The sequence below is a fragment of the Eriocheir sinensis genome, chromosome 44 (assembly GCF_024679095.1).
Source record: "Eriocheir sinensis breed Jianghai 21 chromosome 44, ASM2467909v1, whole genome shotgun sequence".
Lineage (NCBI taxonomy): Eukaryota > Metazoa > Arthropoda > Malacostraca > Decapoda > Varunidae > Eriocheir > Eriocheir sinensis.
The window spans coordinates 12,435,027-12,462,861 of record NC_066552.1 but is presented as its reverse complement, the minus strand read 5'-3'; the positions used below and the strand labels follow the sequence as shown (position 1 = coordinate 12,462,861).

The 27,835-nt window shown below is 43.9% G+C and overlaps 2 protein-coding genes and 1 long non-coding RNA gene across 8 annotated transcripts in view; 2 read left to right on the top strand and 1 right to left on the bottom strand.

The window, feature by feature from the left end:
* LOC126980517 (zinc finger protein OZF-like) overlaps window positions 1-15,398 on the bottom strand; it is a 32,217-nt gene extending 16,819 nt beyond the window's left edge. The window contains exons 1-4 of one of the 6 annotated variants that reach the window (XR_007733279.1): window positions 14,839-15,398; window positions 14,302-14,451; window positions 11,119-11,264; window positions 9,296-9,383 (exon numbers count right to left, since the gene is read on the bottom strand). Coding sequence is in view for 4 of the 6 variants with exons in the window: in XM_050830499.1 (XP_050686456.1) it covers window positions 9,694-10,854 (1,161 nt within the window). In the remaining 2 variants the exon portion in view is untranslated. Of the gene's footprint in view, window positions 1-6,872; window positions 9,384-9,450; window positions 11,265-14,301; window positions 14,452-14,822 lie in introns of those variants that run through there. The other 5 variants (XR_007733278.1, XM_050830499.1, XM_050830498.1 and 2 more) reach the window with 5 other exon arrangements.
* LOC126980518 (uncharacterized) overlaps window positions 1-17,175 on the top strand; it is a 57,158-nt gene extending 39,983 nt beyond the window's left edge. The window contains exons 2-3 of the long non-coding RNA XR_007733280.1: window positions 5,036-5,100; window positions 16,833-17,175. This is a non-coding gene — a long non-coding RNA (uncharacterized LOC126980518). The remainder of the gene's footprint in view (window positions 1-5,035; window positions 5,101-16,832) is intronic.
* A 425-nt stretch (window positions 17,176-17,600) lies between these two features.
* The window catches only part of LOC126980515 (vesicle-trafficking protein SEC22b-B-like), an 11,222-nt gene continuing 987 nt past the window's right edge, over window positions 17,601-27,835 (top strand). The window contains exons 1-4 of the mRNA XM_050830497.1: window positions 17,601-17,903; window positions 20,885-20,994; window positions 23,885-24,045; window positions 25,350-25,496. Of these exons, the coding sequence (XP_050686454.1) occupies window positions 17,829-17,903; window positions 20,885-20,994; window positions 23,885-24,045; window positions 25,350-25,496 (493 nt within the window). The 5' untranslated portion in view covers window positions 17,601-17,828. The remainder of the gene's footprint in view (window positions 17,904-20,884; window positions 20,995-23,884; window positions 24,046-25,349; window positions 25,497-27,835) is intronic.

The following is a 27,835-nucleotide window of genomic DNA, read 5'->3' as shown; positions in this document are numbered from 1 at the left end:
TCCTCTTTATTCCTCACTGTCCTACTGCTCCTCATCCTCCACCTCTTTCTCCTCCTACTCTTTCTTCCTTTCTTTCATTCTTTCTCCTCATTCTTCTCTCTCGTTAACCTTTTTCTTCTCTCCTCCTCTTCCTCCTGCTCCTACACCGGGCAGCAGCGAGGCTATAATTTGCTTTACCGTCGCTGGTTTGCACTCACAGTCCTTTTCTCCTAACACTCTCTCTCTCTCTCTCTCTCTCTCTCATTTATTGCTATTATTCCTCCTCCTCTTCCACCTCCTCCTTATCATCATCATTATACTTTTCCCTCTTCAAATTAGAGAGTTATATCAACAAGAAGTATGACAACAATAATGGTAATAGCAATAATAATAATAATAATAATAATAATGATAATGATAAAAATAATAATAATAATAAGTCATAATAACTCTTTGCCCAGCCTTTGTCATTCCTCGTCCCGCTCCCAACAGTCGACTCGTTCACTGCTCTGTCTGCAATCCTCGTCTGCTCTTCCCCCTTCTTCCTTCCCTCCATCCATCCCTTCATATACGCATCCAAGCTCCATTCCTTCGTTCGTTTATCATAACCTTTTTTAGTCCGTTCCCTTTTCTTCGCGTCCTTTCCATTCGAGTTCCACTTCTCCTTCCTTAGTAGCCGCTAGCAAGGAAGAGTAATGGCCTTTATTTCATACCTTCCTCAAATTTGTTTTAACTTTTCAACTTGGCTTCCTTCCTCCCTTCTTCCTTCGCTTCTTGCCTCCCATGTGAAACTCGGGCGATCTGTCATCTTTTCCTGGCGCAGTGTATTGGTGATATGTCCTTGCGTCGAGGGAGGGAAGGAAGAAAGGAGCAGTTGTTACGTTTAGTGATCTCAAGATTATCTGTGTGTGTGTGTGTGTGTGTGTGTGTGTTTATCAAGCTCAGATTAAAGAGTCCACAAGTGTCCTCGAACTCAAAGCAGCAAGTGAACATCAGCATTTTGCTTTCTAAGGCTGAACTCTTCTCTCAAACTTTTTCTAAAAACTCCACTCTGGACGATTCTGGGCATAGTCCTCCTACTCATCCCCCCTCTGACTCCTTTATGCCTGTTATAAAGATTCTTCAAAATGATGTTTTCTATGCCCTCTCTGGCCTCAATCCTCAGAAGGCTTATGGACCTGATGGAGTGCCTCCTATTGTCCTTAAAAACTGTGCCTCCGTGCTGTCACCCTGCCTGGTCAAACTCTTTCGCCTCTGCCTGTCAACATCTACCTTTCCTTCTTGCTGGAAGTATGCCTTCACAGCCTGTACCTAAGAAGGGTGACCGCCCAATCCCTCAAACTACCGTCCTATTGCTTTACTTTCTTGTCTATCTAAAGCTTTTGAATCAATCCTTAACCGTAAGATTCAAAAGCACCTTTCCACTTCTGACCTTCTATCTGATCGCCAGTATGGGTTCCGCAAGGGGCGTTCTACTGGTGATCTCCTAGCCTTCTTAACTGACTCTTGGTCATCCTCTCGGTGAAACTTTTGCTATTGCGCTGGACATATCAAAAGCTTTTGATAGGGTCTGGCACAAATCTTCCTCCTACGGTTTCTATCCTTCTCTCTGTACCTTTATCTCCAGTTTCCTTTCTGACCGTTCTATTTCTGCCGTGGTAGACGGTCACTGTTCTTCCCTAAATCTATTAACAGTGGTGTCCCACAGGGTTCTGTTTTTCTGTTGTTCATTGATGATCTTCTTTCCAAAACGAACTGTCCTATCCATTCCTCCGCCGATGATTCCACTCTGCATTACTCAACTTCCTTTAATAGAAGTCCCACCTTCAGGAACTTAACGACTCAAGGCTCCTCAGACCTTACTATTATTTCCGATTGGGGCAAGAAGAACCTCGTGTACTTCAACGCCTCAAAAACACAGATACTCCACCTATCCAATCGACACAAACTTCCAAACAACTAAACCCTAATCTTTTACAAAACCAAGCTATCACCTTCCTCAACACTAAACATCCTCGGTCTATCCTTAACTCAAAATCTCAACTGGAAACTTCATATCTCATCTCTTACTAAATCAGCTTCCTCGAGGCTGGGCGTTCTGTACCGTCTCCGCCAGTTCTTCTCCCCTGCACAGTTGCTGTCCATATACAGGCCTTGTATGCATCTCATGTGTGGGGGACTCCACACACAGTCCTTTTGGAGAGAGTGGAGACAAAGTCTCTTCGTCTCATCAATTCTCCTCCTCATACTGATAGTCTTCTACCTCTTAAATTCCGCCGCAATGTTGCCTCTCTTTCTATCTTCTATCGATATTTCCACGCTCATGCTCATCCCTATACTGTCCAAACCCCTTATGCAAGAGTTAACCAGCATCTTCACTCTTTCATCCCTCACGCTGGTAAACTCTGGAACAACCTTCCTTCATCTGTATTTCCTCCTGCCTACGACTTGAACTCTTTCAAGAGGAGGGCACCAGGACACCTCTCCCGAACCTGACCTATCTTTCGGCCACCTCTTTGGATTCTTTTTAGGAGCAGCGGGCTTTTTTTTTTATTAATGTTTACTTTTTTTGTGCCCTTGAGCTGTCTCCTTTGCTGTAAAAAAAAAAAAAAAAAAAATGCGTTCGTAGCCTACTATTTCTTTCTTCTATTTTCTTCTTTTATTCTTTTTCTTCGTCTTCTTTTCCTTCTTCTTCTTCTTCTTCTTCTCCTTTTTCTTCTTCCTCTTCTTTTTCTTTTCATCTCTTAATATTTGTGTTCGTGTTCTGCGACTTGAGTAACAATGTGTGGTGTTGGTGTAATACTAGTAGCATAAGCAGCAGCAGTAGAAGTTGTAGCAGTAGTAGTAGTAGAGCCTTTTGCACCATGAACTTGGATAGAGACACATAAGAACCCGATTAATCTCCTTTGTGGCAATGGGAAATATTTCTTGTGGGAGCCGAGAACGTCGTCACTCGTCCTTCTGCCAATCAATCGTCCCCTGCTTTGTCCTCGTTTGCTTTTCCTCCCTCTTCCCATTCTCCACCCATCCCTTAAACCCGGTAGCAGCGACGGGCCAAATTTGTGGCTTTACCGTGTAGCAGCGACGGGCCAAATTTGTGGCTTTACCGTGTAGCAGCGACGGGCCAAATTTGTGGCTTTACCGTGTAGCAGCGACGGGCCAAATTTGTGGCTTTTGTGGCTTTACCGTGTAGCAGCGACGGGCCAAATTTGTGGCTTTACCGTGTAGCAGCGACGGGCCAAATTTGTGGCTTTACCGTGTAGCAGCGACGGGCCAAATTTGTGGCTTTACCGTGTAGCAGCGACGGGCCAAATTTGTGGCTTTACCGTGTAGCAGCGACGGGCCAAATTTGTGGCTTTACCGTGTAGCAGCGACGGGCCAAATTTGTGGCTTTACCGTGTAGCAGCGACGGGCCAAATTTGTGGCTTTACCGTGTAGCAGCGACGGGCCACATTTGTGGCTTTACCGTGTAGCAGCGACGGGCCACATTTTTGCCATGATATAAACCCCCAAAAATAGATGATGCATAAACTGATCACAAATGCGTTGATACATATTATGAATTTGCGTGCGAAAGCGATGATTTTTTTCTCATTAATGCGCTAAGAAGGGCCTTTAAGAAACATGACCCACGAAGCTACCCTCCCTACCCTACCCTACCCCTCCCTCCCTTCGTTTATCATCACCTTTCATTCCTTCCCCTTCTCTTCATGTCTTTCCCATTCCACTTCCACTTTTTTTTCTCCTTAGTAGCAGCCTAACTCAGTGTGGAAGAGACTTGTGTGTGGTTTTAATATTTACCAACTTCCGCTGTATTTTATTTCTCTGAGGCGGTGCAGCTGTTCTCCCTCCTAACTGATCCCTGAAGAAAGATTTTAAAAGACTACCACGATCGCCATTCATTTCATAAGAGGGTTTTTAAGATATTTTTCTCCCTTTATATGTTTTTCCTTCATCCTCTCTCTCTCTCTCTCTCTCTCTCTCTCTCTCTCTCTCTCTCTCTCTCTCTCTCTCTCTCTCTCTCTCTCTCCTGTAGGTAATTTTTTTTTACGTCTTCGCCTATAGATTCACTAAGGTTTAAGAACACACCACCTCGCCTGCCCAATAGGGTGTGTGGTCTGAACATCTATATAAATCTATGTAAATTTCTCATTATTCTCAGCCTTCCCCCTGCCTTGGGTCCCCAGAACGCTTGCCATTCCCTTTTTACAACAACTAACACAATTAAACTCTCCGCCTGACTCTCTCTCTCTCTCTCTCTCTCTCTCTCTTCGTCCCCCAATAGTTTAACTTTTACCACGGCAGGCGCTGCTGCATTCACTTTCCCCACCCGTTAACTCCTGCCGTCCCTTCTTAATTGCTTTGGGTCGTAGGTACTACCGACCTAGGACTGTCAGAGGCTTCCACTCCTCCTTACATCAACTACTTCCTAAGGCCAAATAGGAGATTTGTCTGGTTCGAATGATTTTCTCGGGGCTTCATGGTACAGAATTATGGTCAAACTACAATCAGAGTCATAAAACCACCGCTAGAAATCCCCAAAACTCCTACGAAAGCCTAGCGAAATATGTGCGCTTGGACACCGAAAGGGTTAAGAATACGGCCCAAAAACTCCCAAAGTTCTGTTCATGTTCAGTTATCGACCCTATCGCATGTTTCTTCCTTCGCAGTGTCTTAAAGTTATTGTGTTTATGTGCGTATCTTGTGTGTGTGTGTGTGTGTGTGTGTGTGTGTGTGTGTGTGTGTGTGTGTGTGTGCAGTAAACTGGATTGAAGGTTTTTAAGAGTCAAATATGTAAGTCGGTATTGACAGCAGCATTTATTTGTCGTTACCATATTTTAATTTCTTCTTTCTAAGAGAGAGAGAGAGAGAGAGAGAAATACAAATCTGTTGTGTAACTATAGAATCGTCAGTTTAAAAAAAAAAAAGAGAGAGAGAGAGAGAGAGAGAGAGAGAGAGAGAGAGAGAGAGAGAGAGAGAGAGAGAGAGAGAGAGAGAGAGTGGTGTGGCAGCACTTTAGAGTTGTTTTGTATCAGTGTATTTATTTCCTTTTCAGCGCTGCGACACACGACGACGCCCGCCGCACCAGACAGAGAGGGGCATGGGCTCTGCGGAGGACCCGTAAGTGTTACATTCACATCCTCGATCTTGTAACCATTCCATATGATCATGTTTGCATACCTTGAGCAGGAGCTGATATGGAGGGGGGAAGGAACGGGCAGCTGAGGGAAGTGTATTTCTATTGTTATTATTATTATTATTATCATTATTATTATCATTATTATCATTATTATTATTATTATTATTATTATTATTATTATTATTATTATTATTATTATTATTATTATCATTATTATTATCATTATTATTATTATTATTATTATTATTATTATTATTATTATTATTATTATTATAAGAGGCGAACCAGGTAGACTCGCAGAGGGAGGAGTGCGGACACTATAAGCCGCCTGTTCAACGGCCCACAACGCCTGAGACGCCGAGGAAGAGAAAATGAAAGTGAAAGCGATGACAGAGAAGTAGAAAGACGACGAGATAATAGCTTTAGATTTTAGAAGATTGTAGGAGTGGAGGGATAGAGGATTAGGACAAGAAATATCCCAAGATGCACAAGTAAACAAGGATGCACGACCCGCTGGCGTGGGAAAAGGTAAAGGTGGATGGGGCCAGTCTTACAGTCCAGTACAGCACGTTTGTAAGCTCCCCAACCAAACACAAAACATGACGAAAATTCCTTGTATAGTGTTTTTTTTTCACATTTGTTATCTTTTTTTTATGCCCTTGAACTGACTCCTCTGCTGTAAAAAAAAAAAAAAAAAAAACTATACAAGGAACTTCCGTCGTGTTTTGTGTTTGGTTGGGGAGCTTACAAACGTGCTGGACTGGACTGTAAGACTGGCCCTATAGCTCTGCCTGGCTACGGTGCCGTTTCCTCTTTGAGCCGGTGGTGGGTAAAAAAATACTAACCGGGACACGGGCCATTGTGAAATTAGGGATTGCCTCAGTTTACCTTCCCCGGGTTCCTCCAGGTATCCTTTTAACGACCAGCCGAAAGGGAGGATGAACAGTTGGGTGGGCTGCACGCCGATTGCCCGGTCTGGATTCGAACCCGGGCCCGTGGAGTCGTAGTCAGACACGTTGACCAAGGGAGAAAAGAGTGAAAAGTTAATCCTGCGCTCCCCATTGCTCCACGGAGGGGCGTGGGCGGGGAAAGTGGGAGGAGAAAAGTGTGGAAATAGTGTCTTGAGATGCACGGAGTATTCTGATCACGTGAGTATATCGGAGCATAACACCAGGTCCTCTTCGGCCATCCAGCTGGTCTCTTCCCTTCTACGAACACCTTTCGGTAGATTATACAAAGGGAAACGCAGTAGAGTACCCTAACACACACACACACACACACACACACACACACACACACACACACCAAGGGCAGGAGGATTTCGCACGCACTAAAATTGCTTTTATTTCACGCCAAGGGGTCGAGTGGAGGAGAGAAGAGAGAGCTTGCGGAGAATTACAGGAGGGAAGAATTTATGAAGGGAGTAAAGAAAAGGAGAAGAGTTTTGTTGGGGAATGTGTCAGGGAAGGACAAGGAAGAGAAAGAGGAGGAGGAGGAGGAGGAGGAGGAGGAGGAGGAGGAGGAGGAAGAGAAATAATGTGAGAAAGGGAAAGGGAAATAAGGGGAGGAGAAGGAAAAGAAGTAGAAATAGTTACATGCTGAAAATTATATATATAGATATATATATATATATATATATATATATATATATATATATATATATATATATATATATAATATGAATTATGATGACAAACACTCACACACGGGGGGGGGGGGGGCGAGAGAGAGAGAGAGAGAGAGAGAGAGAGAGAGAGAGAGAGAGAGAGAGAGAGAGAGAGAGAGAGGCATACTCCATACGAGGGCGGACAAGGCCCTATGTATGGATAGCAACTGTGGGGGGAAGAACTGGCGGAGACGATACAGAACGTCCAACCTCGAGGAAGCTGATTTAGTGAGAGAGATGTGAAGTTTCCAGTTAAGATTTTGAGTTAAGGATAGACCGAGGATGTTTAGTGTTGAAGATGGTGACAGCTGAGTGTTGTCGAAGAATAGGGGATAGGTGTTTGGAAGATTGTGTCGAGTTGATAGATGGAGAAATTGGGTTTTTGAGGCATTGAAGGACACAAGGTTCCTTTTACCCCAATCGGAAATGATAGTAAGGTCTGAGGTTAAGCGTTCTGCAGCCTCCAGCCTGGAGTCATGTAATTCATATTGAGAGGGTCTTCTGTTGAAAGAAGTTGAATAATGCAGAGTGGAGTCATCAGCGTATGAGTGGATAGGACAGTTTGTTATGGAAAGAAGATCATTGATGAATAACAGGAAGAGAGTGGGTGATAGAACAGAGCCCTGTGGAACACCACTTGATAGGTTTAGGGGAAGAACAGTGACCGTCAACCACAGTAGAGATAGAACGTCTGGAAAGGAAACTGGAGACAAAGGAACAAAGAGAATGATAGAATCCGAAACAGGGCAGTTTTGAAAACAAAGACTTGTGCCAGACTCTATCGAAGGCTTTCGATATGTCTAGCGCAACTGAGAAAGGTTTCACCGAAACGGCTAAAAAAGGATGACCAAGAATCAGTTAAGAGAGCAAGATCGCCAGTAGAACGCCCCTTGCGGAACCCATACTGGCTCTGTGGTGTGGACACGGGCTTCATAGAGCCCGTCAAAGTCAAGCTCAGTTGTCCCTCCGCGGAGAGACCTCCTTGGGCGACGCCCGATGAAGAGGAGGATACGGACATACCGACTCTATCGGCTGACGTCAGCCAAGTCGGTCTGTGGATGAAGACTAGAATGCCTCTGCTTCCTTTCCTCGTTCCTTCCCTCTCTTTCTCTCCTGGTCTCCCCACACTCCTTTCCTGTTTTTCCTTTCTACCTTTCAATCAATATTCTCCTTAATTCTCTCTCTCTCTCTCTCTCTCTCTCTCTCTCTCTCTCTCTCTCTCTCTCTCTCCAGGCAAGACCTTAAAAATTACTCTCCATTACGAAAGAAAAAAATACATGATTTGCAGCACTCCAGAGAGAGAGAGAGAGAGAGTAGAGTAGAGGGGAGTTTGGCCGGTGTAGGAACAATTTGGTGGAAACGCTGAATTCGCTTCATTTGTTTCTTTCAAGTGGGTCATGAATACATTTATTTCCCTCGCTGCCTCCCTACTGCCCTGAAAAAAGAAGGACGAGGAGGAGGAGTTGGAAGAGGAGGAAGAGGAGGAGGAGGAGGAGGAGGAGGAGGACGAGGAGGAGGAGTAGGACGAGAACGAGAACGTGGAGAAAGAAGAGGACGTTGAGGAAGAAGAGGGCGTGGAGGTGGTTGAAAGAGGAAACATGGAAACATGCAAACATGGACTAGCAGGCAGCAGAAAGCCTGTTGGCTCATTACTAGGCTGCCTGCTTTCCCTTTCAGTGATTTAATCAATCCGTTTGCCATAGGAGTGGCTTGCAGGGGAGGATTAAAGCACTTGTGCACCTACTCTTGGATACGTTCAGTTCACTCCCGATGCAGCAAAGTGGCGATCAATGCGTTTCTTGAATGAGTTGATGCTCTCTGCGCTAACCACTTCTGCAGGGAGGCTGTTCCAGTGGCGAACCACTCTATTCTTGTACTCTCAACCCCACCTTACCTCACTATCCATGAGTTTATCCAACCTTTTCTTGAATGTATCTATGGTATTGGCACCCACAAAATGGCTGCCAAGCCTGTTCCATTCATGCACCACTTTATTGGTAAGCCAATTCTTGCCCATGTCTTCGTTGAATCTGAATTTATCTAATTTGAAATCATTGCTACACGTCCCATCTGGTTATTTTACAACCAAAACCCTATTGACATCCCCTTTATTGAAGCCCTTCATCCATTTATAGACTTCGATCAGGTCTCCTCGCAACCTTCTCCTTTCTAGAGAGTGTAGTTTTAGTTTCTTCCATACCTCCTGTGGATCCTCTGGCTCTCCTAGCAAATAAAGTAACTTCGGGTCCACAGCTAACACTATAATAGCCAATGCCCTATTTTTCCTCACATTATAGTTGTTGTATTTGGTAGTATCAGTCTGTTCCAGAACAGGCTCTGTACCCTCAACTATGCCCCAAACATCTTCTTTAATGAGGGCCATCCTACACTTAACCTTACAAGTAGCATAATTACTACCATCCAAGGGTACCAAAACACTTCTGAGCTCAGCCATGGTAGAAATCAGAGGCACTTCACAAACAGTTCATCCAGGCACTACAGGCACTTACTTATGTTTGTGTTATTTACCAAGTCATCAGCCTCGTCTAACCTGCAGTCATCATTCCTGAGCACGCTGGATACACATGGGCCCATAACCTGTTGAAAATTTCACCAGATATAGCCGCAAAATCCAGGTGGAAGAGGAAAAACTGCAAACTCGAGCTCGAACTGCACGCCTGTTTATTCTTCTCCGGGGGAAAAAAAATAAATAAAAAAAGAATAAATAAAAGAAATAAAAAAACGGGCCATCTTGGCACAGTACATTATACATAATAGAAAATTAATGTTTACATGGTATACTCACATATTCTTTAACATCAATATCCTTTATTGATCGTTGTAAAAAGATGAGTAACTTCTTATTAAGATTGTAGTTATTCTTCACCTATAATTCAACAACACCACCTCAGGGGAAGTGGATCTTCATGTGCCTGGCAATATCCCGCTTGGTCTTGTAATGTTTGCCACAAACATCACACTTGAACTCTCTCAGATCAGAATGACTGACGGCATGGTTGTTCAAAGCAGACTTAGAAAAGAACCTTCTGTCACACTCAAGGCATTCATGAGGTTTGGTGTGTGTAAGTATGTGTTTATTTAGGTCACCCTTGAAACTGAACCTTTTGTCACACTCCGGGCATTCATGAAGTCTTACACCAGTGTGTGTAAGTATGTGTCTGTTTAGTTCACCCTTCACACTAAACCTTTTGTCACACTCAGGGCATTCATGAGGTTTTTCACCAGTGTGTGTAAGGGTGTGTGCGTTAAGGTAACTCTTCCTACTGAACACTTTGCCACATTCTTGGCATTCATGAGGTCTTTCACCAGTGTGTGTAAGGGTGTGTGTGTTAAGGTGACTCTTCTGAGTGAACACTTTGCCACACTCTTGACATTCATGAGGTCTTTCACCAGTGTGTGTAAGGGTGTGTCTGTTAAGGTGACTTTTTAAACTGAACACTTTGCCACACTCCTTGCATTCATGAGGTCTTTCACCAGTGTGTGTAACGCTGTGTGTGTTAAGCTTACTCTTCGTACTGAACAATTTGCCACACTCTTGGCATTCATGAGGTCTTTCACCAGTGTGTGTAAGGGTGTGTGTGTTTAGCCTACTCTTCGTACTGAACAATTTGCCACACTCTTGGCATTCATGAGGTCTTTCACCAGTGTGTGTAAGGGTGTGTGTGTTAAGCTTACTCTTCGTACTGAACAATTTGCCACACTCTTGGCATTCATGAGGTCTTTCATCAGTGTGTGTAAGGGTGTGTCTGTTAAGGTTGCTCTTCGTACTAAACACTTTGCCACACTCTTGGCATTCATGAGGTCTTTCACCAGTGTGTGTAAGGGTGTGCCTATTAAGGTCACTCTTCTGACCTAACACTTTGCTACACTCTTGGCATTCATGAGGTCTTTCACCAGTGTGTGTAAGGGTGTGTGTGTTAAGGTTACCCCTCCTACTGAACACTTTGCCACACTCCTGGCATTCATGAGGTCTTCCACCAGAGTAGGTGGGTGTGTTTGTTGAGGTCACCCTTCCCAGGGAGTCTTTTCCCATACTCTTGGCACTCATGGTTCCCTTCAGCAGTGTGTGCAAGGCTGTGTCTGGTGAACTAGCACTCGGTCTCAAACCTTCTCTCACTCAAACTCTCCCTTTCCTTTATGGCTGGAGATGCCAGTAGCAAAGTGGTGGTGGTGGTGGTGGTTCTCCTGAGCACCCCTGATCAAAGCATGCAAGGTGCTGTTCAAAGTTATGGCACTGAATTTTTTCTTTAGGACAAAATATGATGAAGGAATTGCACTGTACTGTACTGCATGGTCTGGCACTGATCCTCACAGCAGTGGCAGGCTGCTCCTGCTGGTCCTGGCCCCTCAGGCTGCTGCCCGGCCCTGCAGCCTCCACTGCAACAGAAGTCAGCGACAGTGAGGACGCAGCACGGCACCTGCCTCAGACCCTCGCTGCTGCACCAGCACCAGGGGTGGCTGTCGGGACAAAGATCACAGCCTCATAGAAACATGCTTCAAACTGAATACCAAAAGCATCTACAAATTCCATAAAATGTAGCAGAGCACAACACAGTTACTGGTTTTCAACCCTGATATTGTGACAACTGCATCAAAGAAACTGAGGCAAAATAGACCCAGAGCAGTGAACTAGCTGCCCTTGACAACCTGGAGGCAACCATGCAGCAGGCAGCTGAAAAGCACCTTGTGGATATGGGAAGCGGAAAACAAAGACAGAACAATGCTGCAGAATAGCCACCCACAGAAAAGGGCATCAAGGAAGGGAAAGAACAGAGCAGGGAAGTGTGCAGAGCACCGACGCTTTGAGGGAAAGAACAAGATAACGTGGATCAAAAACAAACAAAAAAAAGAGAAAAATGAAATAAAACTAGACATGTTTAAACATGAAAAAATCAAATCGTCACCAACAAGATTAAAGGAGACAAAAACTCTGGAGACAAATAAACACTCTCAGAGGCCAAGAAGTAAAGAAGAAAGCTCCCTCTTGCTCTCCATGAAGACGCAGCAAAGGTGCCGAACAAGGGGACCAGACCCAGGCTGTCCACTGCCTGGGATGCTGTGACCTCCATGACTACTAGAAGGCCTCTGGCTCAATAAAGAGACTAAATAATGCAAGCACTTGTGCTGTACAAAGTCCACAGCAAAACAATGGATGCAACAAACACTTGCCAAAACAACAAGACATTATCAAATATTGGAGAGAGAGAGAGAGAGAGAGAGAGAGAGAGAGAGAGAGAGAGAGAGAGAGAGAGAGAGAGAGAGAGAGAGAGAGAGAGAGAGAGAGAGAGAATTAGACATAACAAGTAGTACCTATTAATTAACCCATCAGCTGTGATTGGCATGGATTTGGCTTTCACTGTTAGCCTGGCAACATATACTCCCAGGTCTTTCTCTGCCTCTGTGTTGGATAATGGAGTGTTTCTCATGTGGTATTGGTATGTTGGATATCCCCTCCGAAGGTGCATGACTTTACATTTTTCTTCAGTGAATTGTAGCAGCCACTTTTTGTTCCATTCCTGTAGCAGGGTGATGTCTTATTGTAGGAAATCCACAGTCAAGGGGTTAAAAAAGGACACACAGCTCAACAAGCTATTTAAGCTGATCACTTTCCTTACTATAAAAAGACTACAAAATTAACACACTGGCTTCATAAACCACAAACACAAACTAGCAAGAGCTGTTGTTTTATCGCCACCTTCATCAACAAACTCCCTATGTCATGTTTTTGACTTTGGTGAAGTTGAAAAAAGCCGTCTCATTTTGGTAATCTTCCGGTCACGGGCAGAAGAGTTGAGAAAGGCGATTTTGAGGACACGCACACCCCACACAGAAGGACAAAGGCAACTCTGCCCAAAGGTGTGCACCGCACCATGGCAGAAAACTGGCTCAGGGGGATTTGGACCCCCCCCGTTAGGTTAGAGTGAATTAAATATGCTCTCCCACCAAAAAAAAACATGATTTTCTGGCGCATCATACATGTAGAGGGCCCCCCCTGGCGAGCAGGGGTGTCGAGTGAGGCAAAGCCTTTTTGTTAGAGGTTAGGTTATGTAAAGTTCAATTAGAGTAAGTTAAATATGCTCCCCCACCAATAAAACACGATTTTCCGGCGCATCATATGTGTGGGGGTCTAGGGGGGTTAGCAGGGGGTCGAGGGGGGCAAAGCCCCCTGTTAGAGGTTAGGTTATGCAACATTCAGTTAGTTTTACAATGCTCCCCACCTAAGAGAACCGATTCCCCCCTTTTTCTTTACTTTTAAGTATACTTACGCCTTCATATTATGGTTGAGGGACATGTATTTCATTCCTTAACTATAATATATACGAGGCTTATTATCATATTTTGGAGGAGTGGAGTCAATCTCCACAATTGCCCTCACTTACTGGCAACACGAACCCGTGAAGCAGATTCGAAATGCGGTTAGTCAGGATTCACGTGTTTGAATAGCTCGGGCAGGAGGCTCAAGAGCCTGCACGTGCGCAAGAACCCACAGCTAGTACTCTCTAGGGCACGGAGTTGGATGGATCACGGGTAGCCAGTGGTTTTGCTTGTGTCAGTGATGAACAATAAAGATACACTGTGTTTGGTGCCATAGACTCTACCATCAGGACAGAAACCTTGCGATGAGGTGACAACCTACTCAAACCGGTGCTAAAGAGAGGGCATGAGTGTGGTGTAGGCAGTTTATTTGGGGCGCAGCTGGCTGCGGCGCCATGCCAGACCGGTGAGGTGAGCAGCGTTTGAAGGGTTCACTACGCTTCACTCCCAAAACAAGCTTGGCCTCCAGTGGGAATGTGTGGTTTCCATATGGGGAACACGAAATTCGCAGCAAACACTTAATTTAGTGGTCATGGGAGGAAAAATCCCTAAGTGAAGGAAATTTCCCTAGACCAAGGGTATTTTTCCTCCCCCCCTAAAAAATGAGATCGCGACGGATTTCGTGTCCCCCACCCAAAACCCGCTTTCCCACAGGTCCCCAAGCTTGTTTTGGGGGTGAGGGGGAGTATGGGCAAACACTAGAATTTTACGAACATAAGGATTGAGGACAACATTAGGTGCTAATGTTACTGTTGTAATGTTGGCGGCCCTGTGGAGCGCTGCTACGGTGGCAGACCGGGGCCTGAAACCTCATCAACGGTGAACGGAAACAGGTAAACTTGACATGGGTAAGCTTGGGTGTGATTCTGAAATAATACCAAGCTGTCACCTCAGCCACAAAAAACTTGAATCAGGTAAACTTGACATGGGTAAGCTTGGGTGTGATTCTGAAATAATGCCAAGCTGTCACCTCAGCCACAAAAAGCTTAAAACAGGTAAACTTGACATGGGTAAGCTTGGGTGTGATTCTGGAATAATACCAAGCTGTCACCTCAGCCACAAAAAGCTTGAAACAGGTAAACTTGAAATGGGTTAGCTTGGGTGTGATTCTGGAATATTACTGACCCATCACCTAAACCTCCCCCAAAAAGCTTGAAATAGATAACCTTGTAATACGCACTGGGTGGGCGTGGGGGCACTGGGTGGGCGTGGAGGCGTGGGGGCACTGGGTGGGCGTGGAGACGTGGCAGACTCCGCAGCGTTGATCTTGATCTTGATGTCACAGGAGGCTCGGGTTTTCTCCCCAGCCAGGCCTTTGCATCGGCAGCTCCTGTGATTTTTTTTTTTTTTCGGTATTTCGCTGGGGATATACCCCAGTGGAGGAAGGCGGTGCATGCCACGCAACCCCCCAGACGGCTGGTAGAGAGATACCCAATTATATCAAGGAGGAGGCCCAACAACGGGGCTGAGGGTGTCGGAAAGAGCCCACCTTTCCACCCCCATGGCACGGGATAGGTCTCGAACTCACGCTACAGCATCCCGCCGAAGCGCAAGGCGGAGACTCTACCACGGGACCACGGGAGCCCCCTGCTCCTGTGATTGATTGAAAAGAAAACAAAACATGCGGAAAGTCTATGTTCTCGGGGCAAGATATCATTCCCTACATCTTGCACGCCACATGCCCTCCAAGAACTCTTTTACCGCCTCAATCACTCACTCGTCCACTCGTCTCTCCACTGAGCCCCAGCAGCAGCACCATCCACTCCCTTGCCGTCCTCCTCCTTGATCTTGATGTCACAGGAGTCTTGAGAAGGGATGTTGTGGGTTTTGTCAAGGCGGCTTAAGGCGCCGTCGATTAATGCGATTTCCGTCGATTTTTCATCGTTCCGCATGAACTTATCGCATGAATTTGTCAGACGATCAGGATCGTTTCCGCCTGCAAATTTTCGCCTTTGTTTACATTTCCAAGACCAAGACCGAGACTTTCCGCGTGGCTTCAACCTGTCTCAAACGCTCTCCTGCAGTGACAGCCTTCCTCATCCTGGTGTCACTTCTGGCAATAAGAGGTGTCACTAACTCCAGAAGTCTGTGGTACTGGCTCTTGTCCAACCTGATCCAATTCTTCAGAGTCTCATGATCCTCTAAACTCAGCTCTTTTAACAGCCTGTGGTACACACTTTCTCTTTCCCGACGAGCCAACCATGAGCGCATCTATGCACGCTTTTTGGCTTGTTTAGCTCGTCTAAGTCTCACAATACACAGTATTAGGTTCAGAGCAGCGTATCTTTGCCGCAGCGTGGACTCCGTGTTTGTTTACATTCCTTGGTCTGTGCCGACGGAAAGTTTCAGACGAAACACCGTTTGTGTGTGACAGGCCGCAGCCAAGATATCGACGATTTTCAGAAAAACGACGGAAAAAGTTGACGGAAAAAGTGCTAGTGTGACACCGCCTTTAATTTACACCTGGTAATTCCTGGCCGGCAATACAGCCGCGACGATCTAGCGGCTAGACCAGCTGGGTGCTCTCGGGAGCAAGTATACGTTCACACGTGGGAGGAGCCGCCGGGAGCATCAAGACGTAAACTGCTAGTAAATGCAAGGGCATGAATTCATCCCAGACACCCCAAAAGGCTACTACCATATCTTAAAACCACGAGTTTGGTCCATTAGCCTACTATTGTAGAAATACTTTAAGTAAACGAGTTTTAGCATAAGTAGTATTGATTGATTGATTGATTGATTGTTCATTGTTGCATTTAACAACAAAGGAGAAGGGAGGAACATGCCATCGCAACCCCCAGGCATTACATAGTGTGATTATATAATGTAATGCTGACTTGCCTGATGGGCAAGCCTCCCAGGCCATAACCCACTTAGCCAGGGGGGTACCTCTTTGGCCGACTGGTAAAGGAGTACGTGGCTCTCCCGTTACGCTGGTCGCGGGTTCGATCCCCGGCGCCGGCAAACCTTTCCTTGTCTGGATTAATTTCTCGTGTGTTTCGTTACACGCAGAGATCGTGTTGGAGTATAGAAAAGAGAAAGTTCTGGCATTTCACTGGTGAAAGGCGGTGGGATCCCGTGTGCCGGCTGAATCGATTCTTTTCGGCACCAGGTACCGGTGATCACTCGGCACTGAGCATTGCCGCTAGTACCGGTACCGTTTGGATCTTAGTGACGCTCGGCGCTCGCCCGTCGCCATGCGGTATGGGCCCTGTGGAGACGCTTTAAGCCTAATTGAATGTTGTGCTCGCTGCTGAGTCACGGCCTCGCTGACCGTCTCCCCAAGTTCCCACCATTTTGTCCTGCTTTTCGTTTCCATCACAGCTCCCGTTTCCATTATTTTATTATTTTATTTATTTGTTGGAGTTACTGAATAATTCTTCATGTAAGATTCTTTTTCTTGTTTTGGTTGCTAATATATATTGTTATTGTTATTAGACTATGATCGAGTACATCCATAATAACTATACATGCTATTTTTTTTTTTTTAAATAAATATTCACTTCATTCAGAGAGAGAGAGAGAGAGAGAGAGAGAGAGAGAGAGAGAGAGAGTTTTCTTTACAGGAAATTTATTTGGGAATTTCATCAGAAGTCATTAAGATACAAAAAAAATACTCCTTTGGGTACCGGTACCGGTAATAACGGTACCTGAGTTTTCGGTACCAGTACTACTGGTACTCAAATTAACGGTACTTGCCCATCCCTACAGGGCAGCCTCAAACTCTGTGCCGGACCAGATAGCTCTGCTGAGGGAGGACTCTCGGGCCGGCTGCAGCGGTGGACCACCACAGCTGTGAGGAATACCCTCTAGATTCGACCAAGTAAACCAAGTAAGATTCTGTTATGAAGACGGGCATGGGCCAGCCATCATATCAGGGGGCAAGAGCTCAGCTGATCGCTTTTGCCTTCCAAAATGGCTGACAGTTGTTTTTCCTAAAACAAAAGCGAAGCAGTGTGACGTCAGTGCAACCCCTCTATAGTACAGAGAAAGCCAATCCAGTTACAATAGAGATCAGTGGGTTACATGTTACCAGTAGCAGAGCACTACCTTAACTGCCCTGACAAGACAGATATATATATATATATATATATATATATATATATATATATATATATATATATATATATATATATATATATATATATATATATATATATATATATATATATATATATATATATATATATATATATATATATATATATATATATATATATATATATATATATATATATATATCGCTGAGGGCCACTCCATGTATTCTTCCTCCAAGGGTCGGACAACACATCACAACACTAGATATCTCCGGCTCACGTAAAGGTGGATGTATTATTATTTCCCGCTAAAAGTACGAATTATTTTTAAATAAAGGCATCATACTACAACATATATTTCATACATAGCATTTGTAGATAATTTTATGATGATAGAGAGTGTTGGTAGTGTAGCAAGTGTGGTGACAGGACTGCTGCCTGACCCCAGCCTAAGGCCGCACAGCTGACTTGGCAGGAGGCGACTCAGGCAGCTGGGGACGACTGTCACCACGTCTGTCTCCCACCCCGGGCACCGCACCGTGCTACCTCCCCTCGCCGGGCAGCTGGGAACGACTTGTCATCTTGCCTACAGCACACCCCAGGCACTGCATTGTGTTACTTCCCCACGCACTGGTGTGAGACGAGCGGTGCGGGGTGCACCGAAGCAGCCATGGTGTTGATGGTGATGATAGCACGGGCCTCTGACGGCCTGCCCCTTGCCGCCTCCCTGCAGGATGACGAGCAGGTCAGCCCCCTTATGGCCCAAGCTTTCTACCTATTATCGTCTTTGAATGTGGGAGATGTCTCCATTTGCTTCTGTCCATACACTCGATCCGTGCATACTCAAGTCTTCTTTATCTTGGGGCAGTGGTTCCCAAACCCATGGTTGCAATCCAAATAATGGCCGAAAAAGTGTTCCTGAGGGTCACTGGAGGGTCTTGGAAAATAGCCTTGATTATATCATACCATAGTCGATTCACCCGAGTCTGAAGTGAGCATTATCACACGACGGCAACCTGCAGCCACACGGCGTGTCCGATTTCATGGATAATGTATGGTAGCCTACGCATAGTAAATAGTCGTCAGTGTCAGTAACATGCAGGCAGCATGTCAAATACCATCAATTATAGGCGATTATGAGTTAAAATATATAAGTAATGTCGTAAATAGCTGTTTTGTTTATATAAAGCCTGCCAAATTTTCTCGGTGGTGGACAGCTTCAAGGCTGTTTAATAATAATAATCAGCAATCTTGTAAATTAATAAAACGGCTATTTGCGACATTATTAATATTTTTAACTCATAATTGAGTATAATTGACGATATGTGTTATTGCTGCCAGCATATTATTGACACTGATGACTGTTTACTAAGCGTGGGTAGTAAAATTATAGTGTTTTTGCCCATACTCCCCCGTCACCCCCAAAACAAGCTTGGGAACCTGTGGGTAATGCGGGGTTTCGGGTGGGGGACATGAAATCCATTGCAAACGCACATTTTTTTAGTGGGGGGAGAGGAAAAATACACTAGATCTAGGGAAATTCCCAACATTTAGGGATGTTTCCTCCCACAACCATTAAAATAAGTGTTTGCGACGAATTTTGTGTTCCTCATACGGAAACTACACATTCCCACTGGAGCCCAAGCGTGTTTAGGGAGAGAAGCGTAGTGAAACCACCAAACGATGCTCACCTCACTGGTCTGGCGTGGCGCCCGCGGCCAGCTGCGCCCACACACACCGCCTACGCCACACTCATGCCCTCGCTTTAGCACTGGTTTGAGTAGGTTGTCACCTCATCGCAAGGTTTCTGTCTTACTAGTAGAATCCATGGCACCAAATACGGTGTATCTTCGTTTTATCGCTGACGCAAGCAAAACCACTAGCCACCTGTGATCCGTCCAACGCCACGCCCTAGAGAGTACTGTGGGTTCTAGCACTGGTGCAGGCTCTCAAACCTCCTGCCCGAGCTGTTCGAACACGTGAATCCTAACTAACCGCATTTCGAATCTCCTTCATGGATTCGTGTTGCCAGGTGAAGGTAATTGTGGAGATTGACTCCGCATCTCCAAAATACGATAATACACCTCCATATTACAGTGAAGGGGGGCGCCAGGGGGTATTTTTTGACGAATATTTTTAAAACTGACTAAATTAGTTTTTCTCACTCAACATGTTGGGGATGCTATGTACTACTAGGTAATGAAGCATATTTTTGTAGAATATTAAAAAAAGACAGGTCCCTTTGAGAGATTTAAATACCCCCGCACTGTTACGCCAACACACGTGGTATTTCTCAGGCAGGGCTTGTATGCAAGTAAAATTCACATTAGAAATAGTCATTTTCCCTCTAAATTTTGTTATCCATCACCCCTTTATCCACTCGTGACAGCTACCGAATGTGAAATGCGCACTCTGCTGCTCAGTTCTCACCCAGACATTGACTGGGGAGGACGCTGAAATTTTTCGCTCCGCTACAACCCAAAAACGTCTTTACATACAATGACGTAGAAGCGCAAAGCGACCATGAGCAGATTTATGAACATGAAGAAGGCTTCTGGAACAAAATGGAGACCCAGGAAACATGCAAGAAAGCAACGCTAGAAGCAGCAGTCATGACTCTGTCTTCACACCAACCTCACGGCCACCACCACCTTTGAGTGATAATACTTTTTTTTATAAACGGGGACCAGATGCCTTATCCTTCTCCAGTAAGTGAACAAAGTATAAACAATCATATGTGAAGATTTCATGCCAATCAAATGAATACAAATGGCAAGACACATGAAATAGAAAAAAAAATCTTTAGGAGCAGCTGCAGCTGCGGGCTATGGCAGGTGTACAACAGGCATTCAGAAGTCAATCATTTAATGATTTGTGACAGAATCAGTTATCAAATTATTTCATAACACCGAAAACTACAAAAAAGAAAGTTTCATCTGCCAGTACGAGATTGGCTCACTTGTAAAATTTTGCCCATTCCCGTCACAATACGGCCCCATCGCAGGGCCCCACTGCCAACCTGGCAGCCTTTAGTGCCTTGCAGTCCATCGCTAAGTGTGCTATGCGGCTATACAGACAATGTGCACACAACATACACAATAAAATATATATATATATATATACCTACGTTTTTTAGGTTTGTTTGTATTATTTTACTTTTTTCTTAATTTTCGCCTCTTATAACGAACTTTCGGCATTAACGGACCACGTTCCCCCAATTAGTCCATTATATCGATTGTTTACTGTGCCAAACATAACGTAACCCAACCTACCTAACTGGGGTCTTAGCCCCCCTCGGCTGCCTTAATTTGTGTCAGTACCAACACTCACAAACACTTGGCTATTTTCCACTACATTTACATCTTGGATTGATGCTTAAGACTTTCTTGTGCTATAAATATGTTCTTCATTTGAGTAGAGACCACAAAGAGCAAAATATTTCATAAGGTGGGCTGAAAAAGACTACGGTAACCGAAGGATGGGGCAGCAGATAAAGGGAGGAGGCTCAGGTGGCCAGCAGAAGCGACTGTTGTTACCTGAAGCGGGTGGTTCAAAACCTATTCTTGGTCAGTTTCTGTGGATTTCTGACCCTCTGACCTTGTCCGTTATATCCGAAATCCGTTATAAGCGGGTCTGTTATATCGACGGTTTACTGTATATATTATTGAAATCACAAGATAGCCAAGGTATTAGAATACAAAAAGAGCTTCATTTCTTTTATTTCAGTCTGGACGAGGCATGTTGGACTACCAGAACCAAGCTAAGATGCTGTTCAAGAAGCTCACTCCCAACAGCCCCTCCAGATGCTCCATAGAGTCTGGGCCATACGTGTTTCAGTGAGTGTCTCCTATTCACAAGCACAGTGGGTAGCTTTCTGAATTTATGGAAATATTTTAGCATTGATTATGTCAATTTGTATACATATAAAAGAGAAATACAAAACATTTCAACCTTCCAACAATTCAGAGATGAGGTGTTCAACTTGTCATATTTTTCACTAAAAGTTGATGCAAGACACTGCAATCCAGGATTTCATATATGAAATACCCAACCTGTCCTAGTTTTTGCAAGACATGAGAGAAAAGTAACTTCATGTACAGTCCATCTGGCTTGCTTTTGCTATCAGTTCAGTGAATCATCATCCTCACCCCACAATTAGGGAAGATAAACCACACACACACACACACACACACACACACACACACACACACACACACACACACACACACACTCTCTCTCTCTCTCTCTCTCTCTCTCTCTCTCTCTCTCTATATATATATATATATATATATATATATATATATATATATATATATATATATATATATATATATATATATATATATATATATATATATATATATATATATATATATATATATATATATAAAACCTCACCATGAGTCCTCACCATTTGCGCACTCACCATTTACGCAGCCTTAATTTGCGGTCATCATCCCACCATTTGCGCAGGTGGTCTTGCCATTTGCACACCTCACCGCTATGGTAACGCCGTCTCACTGGCAGTAAAATGGCATCTGCTGATCTTCTGAGGACGTTTACAAGCTGTTCTGGCAGCAAATTGGTATCTGCTGATCTTATGAGGACGTTTACAAGTTGTTCTGGCAGCAAAATGGCATCCGCTGATCTTCTGAGGACGTTTACAAGTTGTTCTGGCAGCAAAATGGCATCCGCTGATCTTCTGAGGACGTTTACAAGTTGTTCTGGCAGTAAAATGGCATCCGCTGATCTTCTGAGGACGTTTACAAGTTGTTCTGGCAGCAAAATGGCATCCGCTGATCTTCTGAGGACGTTTACAAGTTGTTCTGGCAGCAATTTGGCATCTGCTGATCTTCTGAGGATGTTTACAAGTTGTTCTGCCAGCAAAATGGCATCCGCTGATCTTCTGAGGACGTTTACTAGCTGTTCTGGCAGCAAAATGGCATCCGCTGGCGAGCTACAGCTGTCTACCACCCGCGCGCCCTCTGCCTCCAGTGAAGAACGCTGCCAATGTACACAACAAGTCATTTCCCGCCATAACCCGATCGCTTCTCCTGGTCTCATGGTGACTGCGATTATTCAATGTTTTCTGCTTCACCTTTGCACCACCATCATGCTGCATGCAGCATAATCGAAGCCTAAACCCCAGAAGAACCCAATGATGACCATAGCACAGGTGGAAGTGATTAAGAAGGTGGACAGTGGAAGAAAAAAGCGAGAGATTGGCCGTGAGTATGATGTGTTTCCTGCCAGTAGGGGGTGTTTTGGGCCATGACTGCCCATATGTATTTTTACCCATAGGTTATTAAGTTCGCCATTTGCGCACCTTCAGACCGCCCATATGTGCGCAAATGGTGAGGTTTTACTGTATTAAAAAATATATATATATATATATATATATATATATATATATATATATATATATATATATATATATATATATATATATATATATATATATATATATATATATATATATATATATATATATATATATATATATATATATATATATATATATATATATATATATATATATATATATATATATATATATATATATGAGAGAGAGAGAGAGAGAGAGATGACATTTGGAGGTGGGCAGAGCTTGAGAACCAGCTGGCGAATCAGCGAGGAGTGTAGCGTGCAGCTGAAAAATAGTTCAAACCTTCGGGAATATGCAACCGGGAGCGAGTTGTTGGTTGTCCGTAAGCTGGTGTCACACTATGCCTTTTTCCTCTAACTGCATTGGAGATAGGGGCAACCGGCAGCTCCAACTTTTCTTAGTGTATGTCACACACGGCCAAGGTCGGTTGCCTGTAAACAAAGCATTCACCCTGTATCCACGTGGCGTCATCTGTTAAAGGGTTGTTGTGGCTTGTGCAGCCGTTACACAAGTTTTGGACTTGTTGCTGCAGTTAAATGGAAGGAAGAAGCGGTTTGGATACAATTATGACTTCAAAGACAGGAGGACAGGGGTGTTTACCCAAACTTCGTCAGAGAATTTGTAAATTTCCAGAACTTCTCCCGTGAGACACTGTTGGACGAACTTATTTTTTCTGGTAATTTTTGGTGTGTTATGAAATAATCTGCTGACTGTTTCTGTCACAAATCTTTAAATCACTAATATAATGATTGACTTTTCAATGCCTGTTGTACATGCACCCGTCGCCACAGCCGCAAAATAGCTTGCAGAGAGGTTCAGCTTGCTTACTGTTTCTGTTTTCACTCACGTGCACTAAGATCACAAGTAGACAAACTAGAACAAAACCAGGCAAACTTATGTGCTTCCTGCTGTGTACGTATTCCCTCATTCTGTCTTCCAATTTTCTACCTTTTTCCAAGGTATGTATTTTGAGATAACAAGGGAGTAAAGTGGGAAAAAAAGTCAGGTTTTCCACAGGCTGGAACAAATAAGCACTTTTTCAGCGTTTTCAGAAGCCAGAGTTTCACGATCCTCAAGTTTAGCTCTATACCTTCAGTACGAAGCAAGTGCAAAACTCATGAGGGTACTGTAGAATATTTTAGTACTCTGCCTCACAACCATTTTAGAAAAGCAAATGTGAGGTATTTTATTTGTCACCTTCACTCCAAGGGATCAAATGGCATAGTGCTGCCCCCTACTTACATGGAGTTTGCAAAGTCCCCCATTGCAATACAACTTTACTTCATTTTGGCAATCATCAATAAAAGATAAAACATCAAATATATATTTATTCCTTGCAGTTACATCATCGAGAATGACGTGTGTCACTTGGTGCTGTGTGAACGAGGCTTCAGTAAAAAGACAGCTTTCACATTCTTAGAAGATATGTCGTCAGAGTTTCTGTCACAGCACGGGCACAGAGTACCCCAGGCCACACGTCCCTACTCCTGCATTGAGTTTGGTGAGTTACTCTTCTTCCTGTGAAGGAACTATATGTTATAAAAGTAATTGTATTTGAGACTTTTCAGATTTGAATATGCACTCGCATGTCCTGATGGAAAGTGTTGGGCATCATTGCCACTACAATTGCAATACTTTTAGGTGTATATGATGCACCTTTTGTCTATGATACTCCTTTGTTTTCAAAGCTTTGTTGAGGTGAAAAGAACTGACACTAGTGAAATGTGGATTCAGAAGAGGTGGAGTAGATTTAAATGTAGACTCTGGAATGTGTTGACTTGAAAATGAGGGTGTGTGAAGAAATGAACAGAGCATTCTTTGAATTTGTGCAAGAGGCAGATCAGGTGCCAGCTCAATTCACAGTTATGTGTGGTTTAGAAAAGTTTAGGGAGATTGTCTTCAGTGGCAAGGGTGTTTATCCTCTCAGGGGGTCCATATTCTTGGCCACAAATAGTAGTCAGTCCAATCCCTTACCTGATCTGGATTGGTTCGAGTAGGACCTACGACCTCTCAACGTAGATCATTACTCTCACCAAAAACAAGACAAAAGATAAAAGTCAGGGTTGAGGCTCTTGTCATGACCTCAACCCAGTTCTGTTGGAGGATGTAACTATGCTGTGGGTGAGCCTGCTGCCTTTGATGTGTGGAATCCCTGCACCCCAAAAAGGGGATGTTCCTCTAGCTATCTTTTTGTGTAGGAGCGGCCAAGGTAGTGCAAGAATCAGCCACTGGGTTAATGTTTGGAGGGGTCTGTGTGTATGATTTCCCATTTCTTTTTCATCCTAATTTTGGCAACTACCATGTAGTGATCAAATCCATTAAACATTCCTCTCACAACTTCTGCATCTACTACATCCTGTCACAACCTCTTATCCACAGCCATATAATCTATTACACTCCTCATGTCTCCCATTGCTCATGTTTACCATGTATGTTGTAATTTGCCCATGTATGTTGTAATCTGCATATAAATAAGTAAACATATACAACTCAAGAAAGAACAACCATTGAGATATGGACAGTTCAGTTCAGGCTGCCACTTTCCATTAAAAGAATAAGCTAATTCTTAACTTCCTCTACCTCAATGTCTGCACCACACAGAAAATAGCACCCATAATGCTAGAATATTGTGATCACATGCAGCCAAAGCTTGATAGAATTACTTTTCTAAGCAGTTCTTTGGTTCACTTGGTGACTCATGCCTACTAGTGTGCCTAGAGTTACTGAGTCATTTTATATGGAAATGTCTGCAAAGTATCCTTCCATGCTCTATAAATTCTACCACTGCCTTTATTTTCCAAACAGACACTTACATACAAAAGCTGCGCCGACAGTACAGTGACCAGCGAGGCAGACGGCACCTACATCAGCTGCGCGAAGACCTGAACGATGTGCAGCGAATCATGATGGAGAACATAGACGACGTTTTGCAACGAGGAACAGCTCTCTCAGGTACACATAAAAATAGAGAGAGAGAGAGAGAGAGAATATTAACAAATTTATATAGATATTCAAGCCACACAGTCCTTATGATGCAGACTAGGTGGTCTATCCTTAAAATCTAAAAAGAAACATCAGTAAATGGTCATAAGACTGTATTTCTACCTTAGCAAACATTTAGGTTGAGGAAGTGGCAGTGGTTTGTTTTTATGGGGACATTAACCCCTATTTGTTCAAATATAAAATGATCATAACAAATAGAATAATGGAAATTAAAATTTGAAACTTTCCAGACACAGTAAAACCCCAAGCATCTGGGAAAAATCTGGCCACTCAGAGATTCAGAAGTCCAAGAAAAATCTTTGAAAAATTACAAATATCTGACAGGCATAAGATTTTAAATACCTGCTCCAGACTTCCAACACCTCCAGAATTGGGCTGCCCTGCATACAGCTGAGCATTTAGCTGCACAGTGTTGTGTAGCGTTGCTGGTGGTCCATTGGCAGGTGTGGGATTGCCCTTATAATGGTGGAAGCAGTGGAGCTGTCAAATTTTGCTAAGATGGCAGTGTCAGCCTGAGCCAAGACCAAGGCTGAGCCGTGCTGAGCCGTTATCCAAGGGGATGTACAGTCGGCTGGACAGTGTTTGTAAACAAAGGGGTTGTCATGGCTGGTGGGTGTGGCCAGTGTCACCTCTGATGTATTTTGTTGCCTCTATTAATGTTTCATTCATCTATGATTGATGTTTCCAGTAAAGGGTCACCTGGTAGAGCAGCTGAGGGAATATTGTGAAGGAGCTGTATGTGAGATGCCATCCTTGTTGCACTCATCTGTGTGTGAGTGGTGAGTCGCCGCACTGATCGGATGTGCTGCGCCTTGCTCGCGAAAGCGCTGTGTCGACATGGCTGGCCGAACCAAGAACTCGGTGGAGTTCTGTTACGTTTGTGCAGATCCCACAGGCGATAAGTGGATAGGGTGCTGTCTGTGCCCTAAATGGTGTCATGTGAAGTGTGCTCATCTGTCTGGAATAAGTCAGAGAATATACCTAAAATAAATTGGATTTGCAACCCATGCCTTCATAAAGCATCTCTGGCTACCAAAATTGTGGAAAAAATGGAAGAATTCAAGCTGGAATTATCTAAGGAAATATCAGAAGTGAAACAAGAAGTTGAGTCACAAGCAGTGAGCGTGAAGGAGGAGCTGGGGGAGGTGGCGGACGCATTGCAGCAGGCTGAGCATGTGGAGTCAGCAGATGCAACTTGGGCTGAGGTCACCAAATGTAAGAGGAAAGTTAAGAAGAATTTACTTGTTGTCAAGGCCTCTACACAGGAAAAGAAGGCAACAGACATGAAGGATGAAGTCTCCCAGGCATGGAATGGTATTCAAATAACTGATTCAAGATTTACAAATAGAAGTAACACTGTCATGAACACAAGGGATGAGGCTGCTCAAAAACTGGAGTCTGTTGAGCAAATTAATACCAAGAGTGTTGGAAAGATGAAACCAAAGATCATGATATACAATGTGCATAAAGAGGAGACCAAGGAAAAAATAAAGGAGACCATCTTAGACCGCAATGAGTTCTTACACGCCATTGAGGGTGTTGAGGATAAGATTGAGCTGGTTTTTAGCAAGCCTGCGTCTGGCAGCACGATGCACTACCTTTTGAGGTGTGACCCAACTGTAAGAGAGCTGATTCACAAGAATCACGACAAGCTAAAATTAGAATGGGGAATATACACAGTGAGAGACAGATACCATGCATGCTATCATTGTCAGAGATATGGCCATCTTGAGGCCAACTGTACTGCCAAGACCAATGGAGATGTCCCAAATTGTTTCAAATGCACTGGCAATCATAAATCACAGGAGTGCACCGTGGCTGAGAAGAAATGCATAAATTGTGTGAGATACAAGAAGCCTGAAATCAACCACTCAGCGAATGACCAGTGTTGTGTAGTTCTCCAGACTGAAATTGAGAGAATTCGTAACATGACCGATCATGGCTATTAATCAGTGTCTGTACTCAAAGATAAATTGTGTGTGATGAAGGTTCAGTGTGCTGGAAATAATTGTTGAATATTTAATTGTGATACTATAATGAAAATAGCAGACATGAACACTGAACTAATTGTTATATATAATATTATTGATATTATTCGTAAAAGAAATTAAGACACTCACTCACTACGATGTTTGAGAATTAAGTGCATCGAAGACTATTATTGAGGCTAACGTTTAAATTGTTGACGGCCCTCGTAGAGCGCTGCATCAGCGGTGGAGCAGGGCCTGAAACCTCATCAACGGTAAACGGTCATCTGATCCACTGTTCCCTTGGACTCACCAACCCAC